Raw genomic sequence first — 18671 nt, 5'->3', positions numbered from 1 at the left:
CTTCCCCCCCCCCCCTGCCCCCCCTCCCTCCCTCTCACTCCCCTGCCCCTCCCCCCCCCCTCTCTCCCCTGCCTCCCTCCCTCTCTCTCCCTGCCTCCCTCCTCTCTCTCTCCCCCTCCTCCCTCCCTCCTGCCTCCCTCCCTCCCTCTCTCTCTCCCCCCCTGCCTCCCTCCCTCTCTCTCCCCCTGCCTCCCTCCCTCTCTCTCCCCCTGCCTCCCTCCCTCTCTCTCCCCTGCCTCTCTCTCTCTCTCTCTCTCCCCTGCCTCTCTCTCTCTCTCTCTCTCCCCTGCCTCTCTCTCTCTCTCTCTCTCTCCCCCTGCCTCTCTCTCTCTCTCTCTCTCTCTCTCTCTCTCTCTTCTCCCCTGCCTCTCTCTCTCTCTCTCTCTCTCTCTCTCTCTCTCTCTCTCTCTCTCTCTCTCTCTCTCTCTCTCTCTCTCTCTCTCCCCTGCCTCTCTCTCTCTCTCCCCTGCCTCTCTCTCTCTCTCTCTCTCTCTCTCTCTCTCTCTCTCTCTCTCTCTCTCCCCTGCCTCTCTCTCTCTCTCTCTCTCTCCCTGCCTCTCTCTCTCTCCCCCCTGCCTCTCTCTCTCTCTCTCTCCCCTGCCTCTCTCTCTCTCCCTCCAACATGCACTGGACATTGGAAGATCCATTACTTGAAGAATCCATTACGTGGTCATGGTCTCCTACCTTACTTTTACAACAGAATAAGGCATGGAGGTCATGATGAAAATAAAATATCTGTTTTGATTAATTTGCATTAAAGTCTTTATGCAAAAACAATTACACAGGCTAGGCATACTAATATAATTGAGCACAGGTATGGTGGTAAGAATTGTCTAGATTTATGACTGAAATGTGTTAATGGGTGATGATTGACATAATTTAAAGTGAAAATTAGGGCCAATATAACAATAGTTCTCTGGAACACGTGGAACTGTACACAATGCAGGGGACCACGTCATGGTAATGCCTCCTCCCCTCTCGCCCCCATTGAACACCCGTGGTGAAACAGCGCATGCGATTGGGAGGAATAATCAACTTTGTGGGGTAGCCTACAACACAAAATAGCTTACTAAGCGCTGTGAGCATGGCTGCAGTTACAACTAACGGTACCGAACAAGACTCCACATCGGCAAACGAGCAAAATGGAATATTGGACAAGGGAGAAAACGGGAATAAGAAGCAGGGCCCTACAGACTCGAAACAGGAACCGGGTGACAACGACGACGGAACAGAAATGGACGTGAGCAACGGAGACAGTAAAGAGGAGAAGCCTTCAGTCGCACCAGAAGTCGTCAAAAAATCTGTTTTACCCACGGAAAACGGTAACAAAGAAGAAGAATCGACCTGTGAATTGTCTGAACCGGTTAAAAGTCCCGTGGAGGGAATCCCTGCGACTGCGAGCAGCACCGAAACCGGTGAGAGCACCGTGGAGCTGAAACAAGAACAAAGAGAGGAGAGCGTGTCCTCGCCTCCCAGGTCCGACAAGACCAAAAGCGAGGAATCCACGGAGAAAACCGACCACGGTATCAGTGTCGAGATATCATCCTCGGATGGAGAACCTCTCAGTCGAATGGATTCGGAAGACAGGTCTGTGGATTAATAATACCCAACCAAATGTTGACTACAAAGCAGCGCAACAATGTTACCCGCGCTCCAACAATGATTCAATCTCGATTAGATGTTTACGTTTGTGATCAAGCTACATTGTTACAAGTTGCACTCACTATCCTTGCAATTATGTAGCATGGCGTGATATCTCCGCACTTTGTCTTTTGCCAAACAGCAGTTTAACTTAACAATCGGGTTTGTTTTACTACAATGCATCAGCACCCAATGCGCAACGATGCGTTATGGACAGTTGACAACAGAGAACATTTGGGTCCATGCACAGTTTGAACCGATAGTTGAATAGGCCTAGGTTTGCCTTTAGTTTACAATGGAGTGGTTCCACGCTGCACGTACACAAGCATCTGGACATGATGTCCATGTATGGCCAGCATTGCCACTTGGCCACCACGATGCTCATTGTGTAATGACGTGGCTGCTATGAAACCATAGTCAAAAAGAGAGACCCCAGCAATATCAACATTTCACAGACTTGATTTTATCCTGTGAACAAATTCAGTGAGTTAAGTAAGATCTTCCAAGTGGGCATGTATCCTTGAAAACCGTTTGGTGAAAGTCCCATGAGTAATTTCACAAGTGGAACACTGAGACAAAGAAAGTAATCACTCACTACAAAGCCAACCAAGAGGCCCCTGCTTTCATGTGAAGGGTGGTGTTTCGGCACAGAGCTACTTCTAACATACACCAATGCACACTACACCTACAGACGTGTCAGTGTGGTCACCACAACACTTCATCACCTTCTAGTTGGTTTGGCTGGGTGACTGTAGTTACAGGATGCCTGTGTTGAGATGAGTCCTTTAAGAGAGAGTGAATCAGATCAAACGTGTTAGAAATGAGTAATGGTGTGTGCAACTCACTGCTCAATTCTCTTACAATGAGTAATGGTGTGTGCAACTCACTGCTCAATTCTCTTACAATGTAACTACAAATCATTTACTCAGGGTTGCTGCGGCCCCTCCAAAGCAGTGACTTTGCCGATATGATTCTCCACTTAACACTATGGAGAACTCCGGTTACGTGTGTGTGCATGTAATTGAACCTGACTCTTTATGTGCCTGTAACAACAGTCTGAACACACACAGACAAACTATAGCACTATGCAACAGTCCAGTGTAGAGATATGGTCCTATCAGCCGTATACTAATACACATAGATCTGCCCCTGCACACGCTGTCTGAATATCACTGGACTAACCAACATAAAAGAACAATACACACATACAATTCTTATTCAAATGGAAGCAGAGAACCCAATTATTTCACAGACCCTGATATCCACCCTTCTCCTTTTGCTTCTAGAATAATGGAATAATTCCCCTTTCTGGATCCCGGTAGACTGCCTCATAGACTGTAGCCATAAGACCACCTGTTGAGGGTAGCTAACTACAAGAAACCCAGTTACCACACAAGCTCAAGTCCTGTGTTACAAAAGGGCTACAGGAGCTGAAGTGTAGTATCTGAAGGAGAAAGGATCCCCTTCTCTCGGTCCCCTTCTCCCCCTCTCCCATCCTGGCGTGTTGCTTTGTCTGGCCGGGGTAGAAAGGCCTGTAGTAAGGAAAGAGGAGAGAAAGGAGGGAGTGAATGGAGGAGAGAGCCCTGCTGTTTGGGCAGCTGCACGGTCTCAATGTAACTTTTGTTCCCCTGCTGGCACTGAGGACCTCAGGAACAGAGCAGGGGAGCAGCTGGAGGCAGGCAGCCTTACGAGGTGTGTCAGGCAGTGGGTCACTTTCTCTTCATTCAGTCCAACTTCGTAGCATTGATGAGTCACTAGTGCTGTCAGAGAAGCTCTGTGTGTGAGGACTGAAAGAGATACTTCTACGTCTATAATGGTATGAGATTAAAATCCGCCATGACACCCTCACGTCCCTCCTTGTAGACTAGGCATACTTCACCTCATACACCCCAGAGAAGTGGCACCGTCTGTAGAAGAGCAGTGTCGGCACACGCCATAAACACACTAAATCGCCATGATTTATTGACTGAGGCTGCTCAAACCTATGACTAGAACTATATAAGTGTACAACTTATCTCTGCGCTGACCCCATCTCTCTCGCTGTCGCTCTCCCTCCATCAGTATCAGCAGTACTCTGATGGACATGGAGAGCACAGCTTCCAGCGGGCGCTCTACACCTGCCATGATGAACGGGCACGGCCCTGGCACCGCCACCCCGTCGGTGGGTAAGGGCGTGGCATACACCTGCTGCTGGGACCAGTGCCAGCTCCTCTTTACCACCAGCCCAGACCTGGCCGAGCACATCAGGGGCGTGCACGTGGACGGACAACGAGGAGGGGTATGTTGTCGCTTTCCTACACTTCCTACATCATCTTCTTCTCTGTCTGTCCTGCCTGCCCACCATCTTCTATCCTCTTCTTCCTACACTCATCTGCTCCTCTTCCCCCTCTTCTGCTCCACCACAACCCTGTCTTCAAAATATCAATCCCCCTCCTCTTCTCCATCTTGAAGATAATCCAAACATCCTGTGTTAAACTAACTCGACATGAAAAGTACTGCTGTACATTATAGACTCTGGCTGGATAAAATACATCTAGAGAGAGAGAGTCTAAAAATGGTCTGTCATTGAATTTACATATGAAATGTATTTCTGCGAACTACTACAATTCTCTAGGAAAGTAGGATTTCATAGGACATTTAGTTTCTTACATTGCATCTTGGTTAACTCATAATACCTAGGTTGTGAAGATATGTGTGTGTAACAGTGTTGCTGGCCTCTCGCCAGGTGTTTGTGTGTCTGTGGAAGGGCTGCAAGGTGTACAACACCCCGTCGACCAGTCAGAGCTGGCTCCAGAGACACATGGTCTCACACAGCGGAGACAAACCATTCAAGGTGAGAAAACACCCACTTTTCTTCCATTTTCCTGTTCGGTCGCTCGCTCGCTCACTATCCCTTCACTGTCACACACATGCCATCAAAGCACTGACTCTGCAAACCACATCCTCATGTCACATACAGTGCCTTCAAAGTATTCATACCCCTTGACTTATTCCACATGTTGTTGTGTTACAGCCTGAACTAAAAATCTATCAAATAGTTTTCTCTCTCACACATCTACACACAATACCCCATAATGACAGTGAAAACATGTTTTTAGAAATTTTAGCAAATGTATAGAAAATGAAATGCAGAAATATTCATTTACATAACTATTCACACCCCTGAGTCAATACATGTTAGAATCACCTTTGACAGCTGTGAGTCTTTCTGGGTAAGTCTCTAAGAGCTTTGCAAACCTGGATTGTACAATATTTGCACATTTTCCTTTTTTTATTCTTCAAGCTCTGTCAAGTTGGTTGTTGATCATTGTGTGTGTGTGTGTGTGTGTGTGTATATATATATATATATATATATATATATATATATATATATATATATATATATATATATATATATATATATATATATATATATATATATATATATATATATAACGTCCTTACCGATGATAAGCATACCCATAACATGATGCAGTCACCACCATGCTTGAAAATATGAAGTGGTATTCAGTGATGTGTTGGATTTGCCCCAAACATAACGCTTTGTATTCAAGACAAAGGTTAATTTCTTTGCCTCATTCTTTGCAGTTTTACTTTAGTGCCTTATTGCAAACAGGATGCATGTTTTGGAATATATTGTATTCTGTACATGCTTCCTTCTTTTCACTCTGTCATTTAGGTTAGTATTGTGGAGTAACTACAATGCTGTTGACCCATTCTCCTATCACAGCCATTAAACTCTGTAACTGTTTTAAAGTCACCATTGGCCTCATGGTGAAATCCCTGAGCGGTTTCCTTCCTCTCCGGCAACTGAGTTAGGAAGGACGCCTGTATTTGTGTAGTGACTGAGTGTAATGATACACCATCCAAAGTGTAATTAACAACTTCACATACTCAAAGGGATATTCAATGTCTGCTTTTATTATTTTTACCCATCTACCAATATGTGCCCTTTGTGAGGCATTGGAAAACCTCACTGGTCTTTGTAGTTGAATCTGTGTTTCAAATTCACTGCTGGACTGAGGGACCTTACAGATAATTGTATGTGTGGGGTACAGAGATGAGAGTCATATTATTGCACACCGAGTGCATCTTATTATGTGACTTGTTAAGGACATTTTTACTCCTGAACTTATTTAGGCTTGCCATAACAAAGTACTTATTTCCTCTTTTCATTTTTAATTAGTAAACATTTCTAAAAACATAATTCCACTTGGACATTATGGGGTATTGTGTGTAGGCCATTGACACAACATCTCAATTTAATCAATTTTAAATTCAGGCTGTAACACAACAAAATGTGGAAAAAGTCAAGGGGTGTGAATACTTTCTGAAGGCCCTGTACCTACTGTATATACATGTAATGCGTTGTAGATTGATTCTTATGATCTCCAAGACAATAATATTCTAACACAGTACACATCTGCCACACGCTATCCTGTGTAACGCTAATACATATTATATTTCCATTAAACAGTGCTTCTATACTCAGGCCTACAGTTTGCTCTGTATTAAAACCTTTGAACTAGTATTGAAAAGGAAATCACCAGATTTCATCAAATAGAAAGACCAATATTATTATTATATGTGTAAGTGCTGTTGTATAAGCTGTCTACTGTTAAATCTACTAGTCTGTATTCTCACCAGTGTTGTCTCTATCTCTGTCAGTGTGTGGTGGGGGGCTGCAATGCCACGTTTGCCTCCCAGGGGGGGCTAGCGCGCCACGTACCCACCCACTTCAGCTCGCAGAGCTCCAACAAGCTGGCCAATCAGGCCAAGATGAAGGAGGATTCACCTTCGAAGGCGGGGCTTAACAAGAGACGGAAACTCAAGAACAAACGCAGGAGGTCTTTACGTACGTATCCGAGAAACACACACGCACATATAAACACACATGCAATACACACAGCATATGTTTTACTATCCTTGTGGAGACCTACAATTGATTTACATAAAAAATCCTATTTTCCCTAACCCTAATTTTAACTGTAAACCTAAGCCTAAAATAGCCTCTGGACTTTTGGGGATTTCTGGTACTCACAAGGATGGTAATACAAGTGCACACACAAACATACATGCACTCACAAATGCAAGCATGTATACACACACAGATATGCACGCACACAGTCAATCATACAATCAATAACCCAATCATGTACTCACTGATCAGGTTGCCTGGCATTCAAACCAAGCGTCTTAACCAATCGGGTGGTGGGAAACGTTTTGATGATGAATATCTACGAGGGTCAGATCCATCTGATTGGCTAATCCCCTCTGACCGCTGACCTATGAACCTCAGTTTAACGCTCCCCCTCTCTCACCCCAGTGTGTTCTGTCCCTCCAGCACGACCTCACGACTTCTTTGATGCTCAGACCATGGATGCTATCAGACACCGGGCCATCTGCCTCAACCTGGCTACGCATATAGAGAGCCTGGGCAACGGACACAGTGTGGTGTTTCACAGCACGGTTAGTAATAGTATACACACTCCCACATATAATCACCATCGTCTTCCACAGCATGGTCAGTGATCCAGCTGCAGCAGACCATGCATGGTCCTGCACACACGCTGTACTTCACTGTTCAGACAGCAGAGGGCAAAACAGACCTACACTATTACAGTCGCAGCTGTGCAGAGTAGTCATTTTTTAAAAACCTTTATTTAAGCAGGGAGTCCTGCTGAGACCACAGTCTCTTTCGCAGATGAGCCCTGCATGAACACATCAATACACATCCATAACACTATTATACATATCTATCTATATACACATCAATTACACAATACTTGAAAAATAAACATGAAAAGCGAAACACATATGAAACAAACACATTCTTCAGTAAAAAGGCCCTCTAACATCTGCCTGAATTGCTCTAGAGGCACCAACTCTTAACTTTAAGGACTTTTGGAGATTATTTCACATGAGGCGCAAAAAAACTAAAAGCAGATTTACCAAATTCGGTGGAGATTGAAGTGGTCTCCAGGGTTAGCCATCACTGAGTCCGGGTCTGGTAACTTGTACGTCTAAAGGTTAACAATGAGGTAAGGTATGACGGAAATGTATGCAAGAGGGCTTTATAGACAAAAAAGAGCGTCAATCTACGAGACTTCACGGAGGGCCAGCCTAATTTCTGTTACAAAATGCAATGATGTGTACTGAACCTATCGCCCATAATAAAGCGCAATGCGCTATGAAACTGTGTCCAATGGCTTCAATACAGTGGCAGCTGCATTCACGTAGACGATATCACCATAGTCAATAACCGTAATGAATGTTGACTGAATTATTTGGTTTCTGCTATTTAACGAAATACAGGACCTGTTCCTATATAAGAAGCCTATTTAAACTATTTAACTTATTCATCAACATGCTTTTTGAAAGATAGCTTTTCGTCAACCCAGATATTTATAAGCGGGACACGATCAATGAGGGCACCATCCAAAGTACTTGGGCTGTAACTGTTCATCAAACCCACGGTTCGGTATGTGTCGCGATTTTGGGGTCACGGTTCAATGCCATACACAATATTCCTGGCATTCTGTTGTGACAGGATTATTATGTTGGTCCTCTCAAGTTTCCACTGATGCTGCATTTGTCACCATCTGGGAGGTGGGAATTGACCAGTTGTGAAGTCATAAATACCAGTGGCTAATGGCCAACAAGCTGCATCAACCATAAACTAAAAGTACAGCTATCATGCTTGTAAAAATAAATTAAAAAAAGAAAGAAAAAAAGTATGGTTAAAAAACACAATAGATTGCTTTTTATAAATGTTTTGTTGTTGCATTTAACTGCCAAATGCTATTAGAGGCAATTTCCTTAGTAGGTGACGTCAGAGGTCACCTGTGGGAGAAGCGCGTGCTCCAGATGATAGACGAGTTTCCCCACTAGTAAGTACTAGTTGGAGGGCCATTCAAGTGGATTTTTCCCAGTCGTATGTGGTAAATTCCCACTTGGTTACGAACACACCATGACACTGTCTCCTTCAGTGCCAGATGCGCAGTTGTGACTCTCATAAAGGGGGCGTGTCTGTAGCACGGTACATCTCCCACTCCAAGGTACACTGTTAAGTAAGCGCAACACAGTCTGCGTTGGTCAATTGATTCTAAGCTTCGTCTTTGGCTTGCTTATAGAGCGGGTACTACCGGTTTGCTTAAATGGGTGCAAGAGGGAAGTTCGTAACGTAGCTCAAGCACTTTTACAAGGTGCTGAAACCCCCTATTCTCAATCACCGTGAATGGGTGCATATCCGTGGTTATAAAGCAAAGACTGTAAAAAATATAAACATAGCCTACCTATCGCTCTTGTAATTTCTCTGGCCCGGTCAGAATCAGCTGCCAAGGAATGCTTGAATGCAGAGGGGGAGACTATGTTGTTTCTTTGCGGTTCCGTCTTGTTCCAGTGTACTTGGGTGATGTCCGAGTAAATGTGTCAACATATTTGAGGTGTTGGCAGCTGCATAGGCTATTCTTGTTGAGCGTGGCGACATACTGTTAACGTTTTATCCACAACGCTCTTTCCATATCTGTTGTAATATTCCCAAACTGATTTAAACGATGATTGAGGATCCTCAAATTCTGGTTTATCGACCTCACCATCGTACAGAACTAGTTCCCGGCTGCGCTTCACAAAATGGCAGTTTGAAATGCGCCAATTAAGGTTAGAATTTTGATTGCAACGTGCGCGTAGGCGCTAGTTTGAACGGAATAGCCTGAAATGTTTGTCTTTAGCTCAGATCTACTCGAAGCGTAGGCATAGCCTAAAGACACAGTATTTTAATTTTGTAATATTTGTTTTTATGTATTCATTCGGGTTCAGTGCGGCCTGAACTTAGGTCCCTGAACCGAACGGTTTGGTACAATATTTATGTAAAGTATATTTCAGTGGTTTAGATTGTACAATGATTCTCTACACTTTACTCCCATGCCCCTTTAATTAAACTGCTAATAAAGGAACTGAAATTAGGCAAACTTAGAATTTTAGCATCCAGGAAATGGCAGAGCGGTTTCTGCATAGTGCATCTTTAAATCATTTTCAAACCAGCTACACGCAGCCTGGTCCAGGCCAATTGATGAAAACCTCTGAATAAGTAATGAGTGAAACACACTGTCGAAGGCTTTAGACAGGTCAACAAAAAGGGCTGCACAGTGTTTCTTCTTATCCAAACAATTAAGAACATAATTTAAAACCAAAGAAGTAGCACATATGGTGCTATAACCTAGTCTGAAACCTGACTGGTTTACATTTAAGTGATAATGCCAGAGAAGCCGGTGTTTGGAGGATATATTGGCACGGGTGTTAGGACCGAGACCAAGTCGAGGGCCGGCAAACCGTGCCAATATATCCTCCAAGCACCGGCTTCGAGGGCATTATCACTTTTATACAACGGGTTACCAACATATTAAATTGACATATTTTCATAAATGTTATTTTGATGAATTTATTCATACTATTTCATCCTTCCACGAGATATAGTCCCAACACTAATACTAGTAAAGGCCCAGTGCACTACTTTTGTGAATTATTATTATTTTCCAGCGGCTGTGCCTGGCTGGGCTGATTTAAACAGTGAGATGGAACAGAGAAAATAGGCATTTCAACGTCATAGCTTTAGCCGGTGGTAACTTGTGGAATAGACACCGGCTGGAATGCGGTTTTAACCAATCAGCATCCGGGATTAGACCCACCCGTTGTATAATTAGAATACATGTCTTAGTTAAAAAGGATCTAAGTTGAGTATTTACCAAATGTTCTATAATTTTTGCTAGGCAAGAGTTTGGAAATGGGGCGCTAATTATTTAGGTCACAGTCGTCACCACTTTTTGAAGGGGGAGTATGTGGGCCGCTTTCCAGACCCTGGGGATGGCACCAGAAATAATTGTAAGGTAAAACGTGTTAAAGATTCTGCAATCAGAGGAGCAGAAAGCTGCAGCAAGAAAGGATCAAGCAAATCAGCCCAGTGGATTTTTTTTTTTACATCAATCTTGCGCAAGGCATCTAGCACATCACAAGTAGAAAGTTGTTGAAATTAAAACAGATTCACTAAAAGTTGACGGAACTTCCATTGAGCCGACTAGAGGCTGGGAGAGGGGCAGGCAGTCGACTGGCTGACCAGGGTCAATTAAACCACCTTTTATTTCAAATAAAAAGCCTGCTGAGATTAAATGCTGATTTTAAAAGCATCACTATCTAATTGCTCAGTAATAATGACAGTCTGACACAAATTGCTTAGGCAGGGAAGGAGAGAAATTTTCACGCTTCAGTGCATTAACTGTTTTTCCAAAATTGACAACTCACCAGCAGAATCTGGTTTAAACTCTCATGAGTTAATGTGTGCAGTGTAAGGCCTGCTGAAAATGAAGGGCCCAGCCAGGGAATAACACTGACTCCCATGCCCCTTTTTAATTAAACTGCTAATAAAGGAACTGCCAGCAACCCTCCCACGGAACACACTGCTCTGACGTACATGCCAGAGTCCAGGCCTGTTGTTGGAGCCGCTTAAAAAAACAGACCTCTTCACCTCCCTCCAGCCTGTCTCCTCCCTCACTCCTCCATCCTCCATCTCTCCCCTACACATGCGGTTGGAGTGCTTCTACCAGTAGTATCACAGAGAGAGAAAGAGAGAGCGGAGAGACCCAGCAGTTGCCTGACGACTGCAACGGAATTCTTCTGCTGCTCTGTTCACTTCATACTTTAGTCTGAGACTGCCATTTAAATTGTTTGTGGTGATGTCAAAATGAGGGGTGTTGTACAAAACAAAGTCATCAGCGATTGGATTGTCTCTAATCAATCAGAGTATCAAAGCCAATGATGAATTTTCAAAACACTGCTTTACCCATGTGTTTCCTGGCTCTGGCCCAACCCATCGGTTTGCGGGACCAATCAGAACGGTTAGAATGTGTTTGCGTTCTAGAAATCGTCGGGGAGGTACTCTGATCCAGACTCATTGCGGAGAAGAAATTAACGTCCGTGGGCGTGGTGTAGCATTTGGCTGGAGCAAGGACATTGGGTAGCCAGGCAAACCCAGCAGGCCTTGTCTAAGCTAAAGCAATCAGCAAATAAAACCGTGGGAGAGAGTCTAGTGTGACGTCTTTTCACACGGTGTCTAGCTACTTGCTACGGTGTGTGTGTGTGAACGCACACATCCATCTGTGTGTTTCTAAAGATAAAGAGCTCTCCTAGTATTCACCTTGGTCCAGGGTCACACACTCACTCACTGTGGAATGCACTAATGTCATTCAGGGAGCTGTATTGTTCCTACCACACAGGGTGTGTATATGTTTAGCGGCTGGACTGGCGTCTTCAGGCCAGTGGGGTAACAGTGTTAGTCTGCAGAGTGGGAGGGAGGACAGATTGAGTCTGGCTCAATTAGACTGGAGCCAGGTGTCTGATTCCTTTACTGACCTGACATCAGCATCAGGCCTTTGGTTAGGGATGGTGGGTGTGTCTCCAAAATATCTCTCCAGTATGACCTCAACAACAATGTGTTGTTTTCCAATGTCTCTGTTACTGGGTGGTGTCTTACCTCTCTTCTTCTTCTGTCTCTAGGTAATAGCGAGGAGGAAGGAAGATTCTGGGAAGGTTAAAGTCCTCCTCCACTGGACTCCAGAGGACATGTGAGTTGCCCTCTTCCTCTCCTCCCCACATCCTGTTCTTCATCTCTCTCCTGTTAGCAGACACAGGGCCACTGTCCTCTTCTCTCCCCTCGCTCCCTTTACTCTCCTCTGTACTACTGGCAAGCAGAGGGTTATCCTCCCCCTCTCTTCCTCTCCTTCTCCTCCCCTGCTCTGTAAATGTCAGCAGGCGTTTAGTGGTGGTTAGTCAGTTTGTTCTGTGGCTGGGGGCAGGAGGCAGGCAATCACATGTCACCCCACTGACCCCACCACCACCACCACCACACACACAGGAGCATACCTAGGTTAGCACCTCTTCCATCCAGAAGGGTCAGTGATCTGGGTGAGTTCACTCATCTTGTGGGAGCTACCCTGTGGTCTCGCTCTCCATCCTTTCATCCCCCTCTAACTCTTTCTCTGTTCCTTTGGTGTACTCCCATAGCCTAATTTTGATCAGTGGCCCAGTTGAGGAGAGCATTAAATGACCAAGAGCTCCCCTGTGTCTTTCCCCCTGACTATCATACCAGCTATCATAACCAGCTACGTGCATTTCAGACTGGAATATTGTAAGTTAGCTAGCTAGGTAGTTAGCATACTATATTATCAGGGACATTCTTGAAGGGAAGGAGACAAGGAGAAGAAGCCACTTCAGACTATTTAGCTGCAGCCTTGTGTAGCCCTATTCCTCCTCAGACCTCAGCCATTAGTCTCTCAGCCAGAGGAGATGAGGAGAGGAAGCCACTTCAGACTATTGAGCTGCAGCCCTGTGTAGCCCTACTCCTCCTCAGACCTCAGCCATTAGTCTCTCTGCCAGAGGAAATGAGGAGAGGAAGCCACTTCAGAGTGAGACAAAGCCCTGTGTAGCCCCCCTCCTCTCTAGCCATTAGTCTCTCGGCTGGAGGAACGGGCTGTCAGCTCAACTCTGCTCCGTCGAAAACCCCTCTCCCCAGAGAGCTCATCTCAGATAGAAACAACCTTCTGGGTCAGTAAACAGGCTAAAAGCCAAAACGACGCTCGCTTTCGTGGTACATGTCCAAAATAAACCTCTCTCTTTGGAATATTAGTTGTTGTTTCGGGGTTTGGATGAAGAAAGGAGGAGGAGGAGGAGACGTATTGCGGCACTCATTTCAGAAGCTGTGAGAGTGTTTTGGTTAAGAGTTGGATATGTCTCTCTAAGGACCATGTTGCTGTAAACACCACTGTGACCCACGCTACCATGGAGAATGTCTAACAGATGTTATTGTAGTCACTCCTAGCACTCCGCTACAGAGCTGCAGCAGCAGCAACCTATGTGTACACAGTCCACTGTGCGGTGAGCATTGTATTTGTTGTGATTAAACCGTAACAGGAGACAGGTGAGGCCTTCCCCTCTCTCTCCTAGCATGTTATTGGGTGCTTTTCTGCAGTTTTGGGTTCATCCCTTTGCAAGGGTATGGTCCCCTCTCACCTCTCCATTTCTTTATCACCACTCTCTCTTCTCCTTTCATCCACTATCCAACCCTCTTTCTTCCTTTCCTTTCCTCCCCCTAGGGCTTTCATCTGCCCCTCTCTGAATCTGTGATCTATAGCCAAGCAGTCTGCTAATGATGAACCAAGCACTGCTCATTCACATCTCCCCCACATCCCCTCTCTGTTCGTTCATTGGGGTGCTTTCCTGGTGATGCACACAGTGACGGCTGTAGCAGGAGTAGAGGAGCCCAGTACTGGCATTGATCCTCTCCCATTGTTTCCCACGGATAACACCTAAATACACTGTTTAGTTAGACAAGCGCTTTAGGAAGCATGCATATGTACCACTGCAATCTCCTATAAACCCATTTCTGTTGGATGCCAGTCAGACACCAGCTCAGGGAGGCAACGGTGCCAATTGCAAGACTGGATTTGTACAGACTGTGTAATCTCTTTCCCCTCTCTCTCCATCTCGCGCTCTCCTCCTTCCCTCTCTCTCCCTCTCCAGACTACCTGATGTGTGGGTGAATGAGAGTGACCGGCCGCAGCAGAAGACCAAGGTGGTCCACCTCTCCCAGCTGCCCCAGGACACACACGTACTGCTGGACCCCAACATATACAGGTGTGTGCACTGAAGAGGGGGGGGGTTGCCAAATCTTGAGGCAGAGACCATTCGGGCTAATCATTAACTCTCCAAATAGTGTGTGTGCGTGCCTGCGGACGTGCACATAACTCAAACTTTGGTTGACTCACAACAACAACAATGTGAGCGTAGCTACCACAGCCAGTGTGTTTTCCTAGACCCAGTACTGGCCCAGTGATCCCTGAGGGCCAGTGCTACTCTGTATTTACCAAGCTAATGAATGATGGCTACAGTCTGCCTGTAATAGATGGCCATGCAGCACAGAGCTAAATATGAACGCCCTATGGCTGTGACGAGATGGATGGAGATATGTGATCCTGAACCCCATGTCGGCCTTGCATGTGAATGCCTGCTGCTTTGAGTTTGTTGTACCTAGAACTAAAATCTCTCTCCACCTAAGACTTTCCTCTCTTTTATTCTTACAAGCAGTGTTGTAAATGCTTTATAGGCAAAGTGAAGAAGGTATTGTTCCCCCCCGACTGTTGGTGTGCCCCTGACCATCCGTAAATTTAAAGAAACTAGAAAATCATGCCGTCTGGTTTGCCTAATATGAGGAATTAGAAATGATTTATACTTTTACTTTTGATACTTAAGTATATCTTAGCAATTACATTTACTGTTGATAATTAAGTTGATTTAAAACCAAATACTTTTACTCAAGTAGTATTTTACTGGGTGATCCCTAACCTAACCCCTGATGCACTCACTGGCTCCTTGGCCTGTTGTTTGTTTTCCAACACATATTCCTCCACTCTCCTCCTCCTCCCGCTCTGTCTCGTATGGTGAGAAGAGGAATCCTGACATGCCTGACATTCAGTAGGGTCAGGTTATGATGTGTTGTCGTTAGGGTTAGGTTATGATTTGTGTGTCAGGAGTAATCTGAGAAGTACAGCTTTCAAGATTCAGGAATGATGTGACTGCTATCTATTTGCCCACCAGGTGGCGCCAGTCACTATTGTGAGCCAGTAGAAAATACTACACTGTAGACGAAGCATTCCACCCCTTTCTTGACCCACCTCCCTCCCTTAATGCCATCTTGCATCTTGAGTGTTATCCCCTGCTGTTGACCCATCTGACCACTATAATACCAACCCTCTCACCACCACTACAGTGGCTACATAGCTGAGGGACGAAGGGGTGCTACAGCAGTCCCCTGATAAATCAGAATTTGTAATTTGTTTTTATTGAAAATATTTATCTTCACAAAAGTTGTGCACTGGGTCTTTATTACTCCAGTATGAGCGTGTCCAGGGTTACAGACGGGCTTTGTTTTTGATGTGGTGGTCGGCGTCCTCCCATAGTTCTGTAAAAAGGAATGCTTACATTACTTTACATGCATGACTGTGGGTGGAGGTGGACTGTGTTAGGAGTCATGACATGCATACACAAGATGCATAACTGTAAACTAATGTAAAGTTCTGCTGTCGTTACAGGATGTTCTTCTAGAGACTAAGAAGGACCAATCAAAAGAGCCTGACGATGTCACCTCTCACAGGAAGTCCCTATGTCATATCCTGTCTGGACAGGAGTGAAGACCAGAGATTTCCTCTTTTATTTCCCCCTTTTTTCTTTTCATTTTCTTTTGAACGTCAAATTCCTCCAAATGATGAAGTGAATATAGAATGTGTTTTTAATGGTTTCTGAAAATACACTATATGTACAGTAGGATGTGGACAAATTAGTGGATTCTGCTATTTCAGCCACACCCGTTGCTGACAGGTGTATTAAATCGAGCACACAGCCATGCAATCTCCATAGACAAACATTGGCAGTAGAAAGTCCTTACTGAAGAGCTCAGTGACTTTCAACGTGGCTCCGTCATAGGATGCCACCTTTCCAACAAGTCAGTTCGTCAAATTTCTGCCCTGCTAGAGCTGCCCCGGTCAACTGTAAGTGCTGTTATTGTGAAGTGGAAACGTCTAGGAGCAACAATGGCTCAGCCGCGAAGTGGTATGCTACACAAGCTCACAGGATGGGAGTGCTGAAGCACATAGTGCTTAAGATCACCATGCGCAATGCCAAGCGTCGGCTGGAGTGGTGTAAAGCTCGCCGCCATTGTACTCTGGAGCAGTGGAAATGCGTTCTCTGGAGTGATTAATCACGCTTCACCATCTGGCAGTACGACAGATGAATCTGGGTTTGGCAGATGCCAGGTGAACGCTACCTGCCAGAATGCATAGTGCCAACTGTAAAGATTGGTGAAGGAGAAATAATGGTCTCTGGCTGTTTTTCATGGTTTGTGCTAGGCCCCTTAGTTCCAGTGAAGGGAAATCTTAATGCTACAGCATACGATGACATTCTAGACGATACTGTGCTTCCAACTTTGTGGCAACAGTTTGGGGAAGGCCATTTCCTGTTTCAGCATGTCAATGCCCACGTGCACAAAGTGAGGTCCATACAGAAATGGTTTGTTGAGATCAGTGTGGAAGAACTTCACTGGCCTGCACAGTCCCCTGACCTCAACTCCATCGAACCTTTGGGATGAATTGGAGCGCCGGCTGCGAGCCAGGCCTAATCGCCCAACATCAGTGCCCGACCTCACTAATGCTCTTTATGGCTGAATGGAAACAAGTCCCCGCAGCAATGTTCCAACATCTAGTGGAAAGCTTTCCCAGAAGAGTGGAGGCTGTTATAGCAGCAAAGGGGGGACCAACTCCATATTAATGCCCATGATTTTGGAATGAGATGTTCGACAAGCAGGTGTCCTCATACTGTTGGTCATGTAGTGTAGCTCAAATGTATTATATACTAGGTGCTAAACATTTTAGCCATTTTGGGGGTGTGTTTGTATGTTTTAAGATCGTAGTCTAGTTGTACTACCTAACAGCACAGTGACATGATGTTGTAGAGACCTACTTGCATTTGTAGAAAAATCTTTGTAAATACTCCTGGAGATCGGTAATATATTTTTATACCTGGAAATTGTACTGTACTTTAGATGTTTTATTATTTCTGCTCCACTGTTTTAAAAATGTTTTAAACTGTAATAATTGTACATAATGCGATAGGAAAATAGTTTTGATGGACGATATCAATTACTACTTATTTCTTTAACGGCTGTGAAGTACACCCTGCCTCTGTCTGACACTAGCTAGGTCAATTTAACTGCTGCAGCTTCTGATAGTGATGATGATGATGATGATGATGATGAAGTTGTAAGGCCTGTGTGTTTCTGAATGTTATCTTTGTGCTGCTGGCAATAGTCAAGTAAGAACAGTATTATTAACCCCTCTCTCTCCAGTCCGGAGCGTGTGTGTAGAGGTCCATTATAATATGGGATCACAGGTCTTTTGGAATAAAAATTGAAATAAAACCTATCGTCTCTTATAATTGCCCAGGTAGTGGCTTGGTGGACCAGTGGATAAGACACTGCACTATGGACAAAAGGGTTGTAGGTTCGAATCCTGCATGGGTTGGACGTCTGTAGAGATTGTGGTTGTTCAGTTAAAATTGCAGTACTGTGCAGTGTACTGTTGACCATGACACCACAGATAGTGATACTGGTGCTCACCGACAGGACCTAGCAAGTTATTGGGCTCCCTGTGCGATGGTTCCATACACATTCTGTACTTTTCTGTGGTCCTGTGTGGCTCGGTTGGTAGAGCATGGTTCGCTCTCTCTCTGGACTAGTTTGTGAGTGCTGTTCTGGGGTTATTCTCTAGCTGGTTCAGGCTGTGTACCAGGCCGGTGTGTGTGTGTTGATCCAGAGCAGGGCTGTTGTGGTGTTTGGGAGCCTGTAACAGGCTTGTTTGGGAGGAATGCGGGGGCAGCAGCAGGGGCATCTGGGACTGATTTGCTGAGCATGCTGCGGACGGACCTACGACACACCCAATAAAAGTCATCCTTCAGCATCGGCTGTTTGTGTGTGTGTGTGTTTGTGCTTTGTTGAATGCATTTCATTTGGACAGGGATGTGACACATGTCCAACACGACTGTCCACAATGAACTGACTGCGTTGAGAAGTCAGATTAGAGAATGTTATTTACATCTACGCCAAGTGCAACTGATAATTGGAATGATCAATGACCGCTGACATCACGTCTGGAATATTGAGGTATTGAACAACAAAACATTGATTAAAAACAACATTAGCAGTATCAGTCCACTCTGGGCCCTACAATAACATCATGAAGCCTCAAGGCTAGCGGTAATCTATGACAAAAATTTGCCATCTGACGTTTGATATGTTAGTGTTCCATGATCAATGTCATCTGGAGGTGACTGAAATCCATAGATATAAAAATATGAATAGAAAGCAAACATTTGAAAACAGGTTATGCTTCCTCCGAAGTGCCAGATTCCTACTAAAAATGTATTGGATGAAT

At 44.9% G+C, this 18671-nt stretch overlaps 1 protein-coding gene across 1 annotated transcript; it reads left to right on the top strand.

The window, feature by feature from the left end:
- Positions 1 to 920: 920 nt before the first annotated feature.
- LOC311129900 (zinc finger protein AEBP2-like) lies at positions 921 to 18158 on the top strand. The gene is made up of 8 exons (XM_084162432.1): positions 921 to 1587; positions 3703 to 3919; positions 4367 to 4474; positions 6310 to 6496; positions 6986 to 7110; positions 12190 to 12257; positions 14212 to 14325; positions 15780 to 18158. Exons 1-8 carry the CDS (start codon positions 1085 to 1087, stop codon positions 15790 to 15792), a joined length of 1335 nt encoding a protein of 444 aa, XP_084018558.1. The 5' UTR covers positions 921 to 1084; the 3' UTR covers positions 15793 to 18158.
- The last annotated feature ends 513 nt before the right edge of the window (positions 18159 to 18671 follow it).

This window comes from Coregonus lavaretus (genome assembly GCF_964263955.1).
Source record: "Coregonus lavaretus genome assembly, chromosome: 5".
NCBI classification, from domain to species: Eukaryota; Metazoa; Chordata; class Actinopteri; order Salmoniformes; family Salmonidae; genus Coregonus; species Coregonus lavaretus.
Note: the sequence above shows the minus strand (reverse complement) of the source record. Positions and strands in the feature narration are given on the sequence as shown.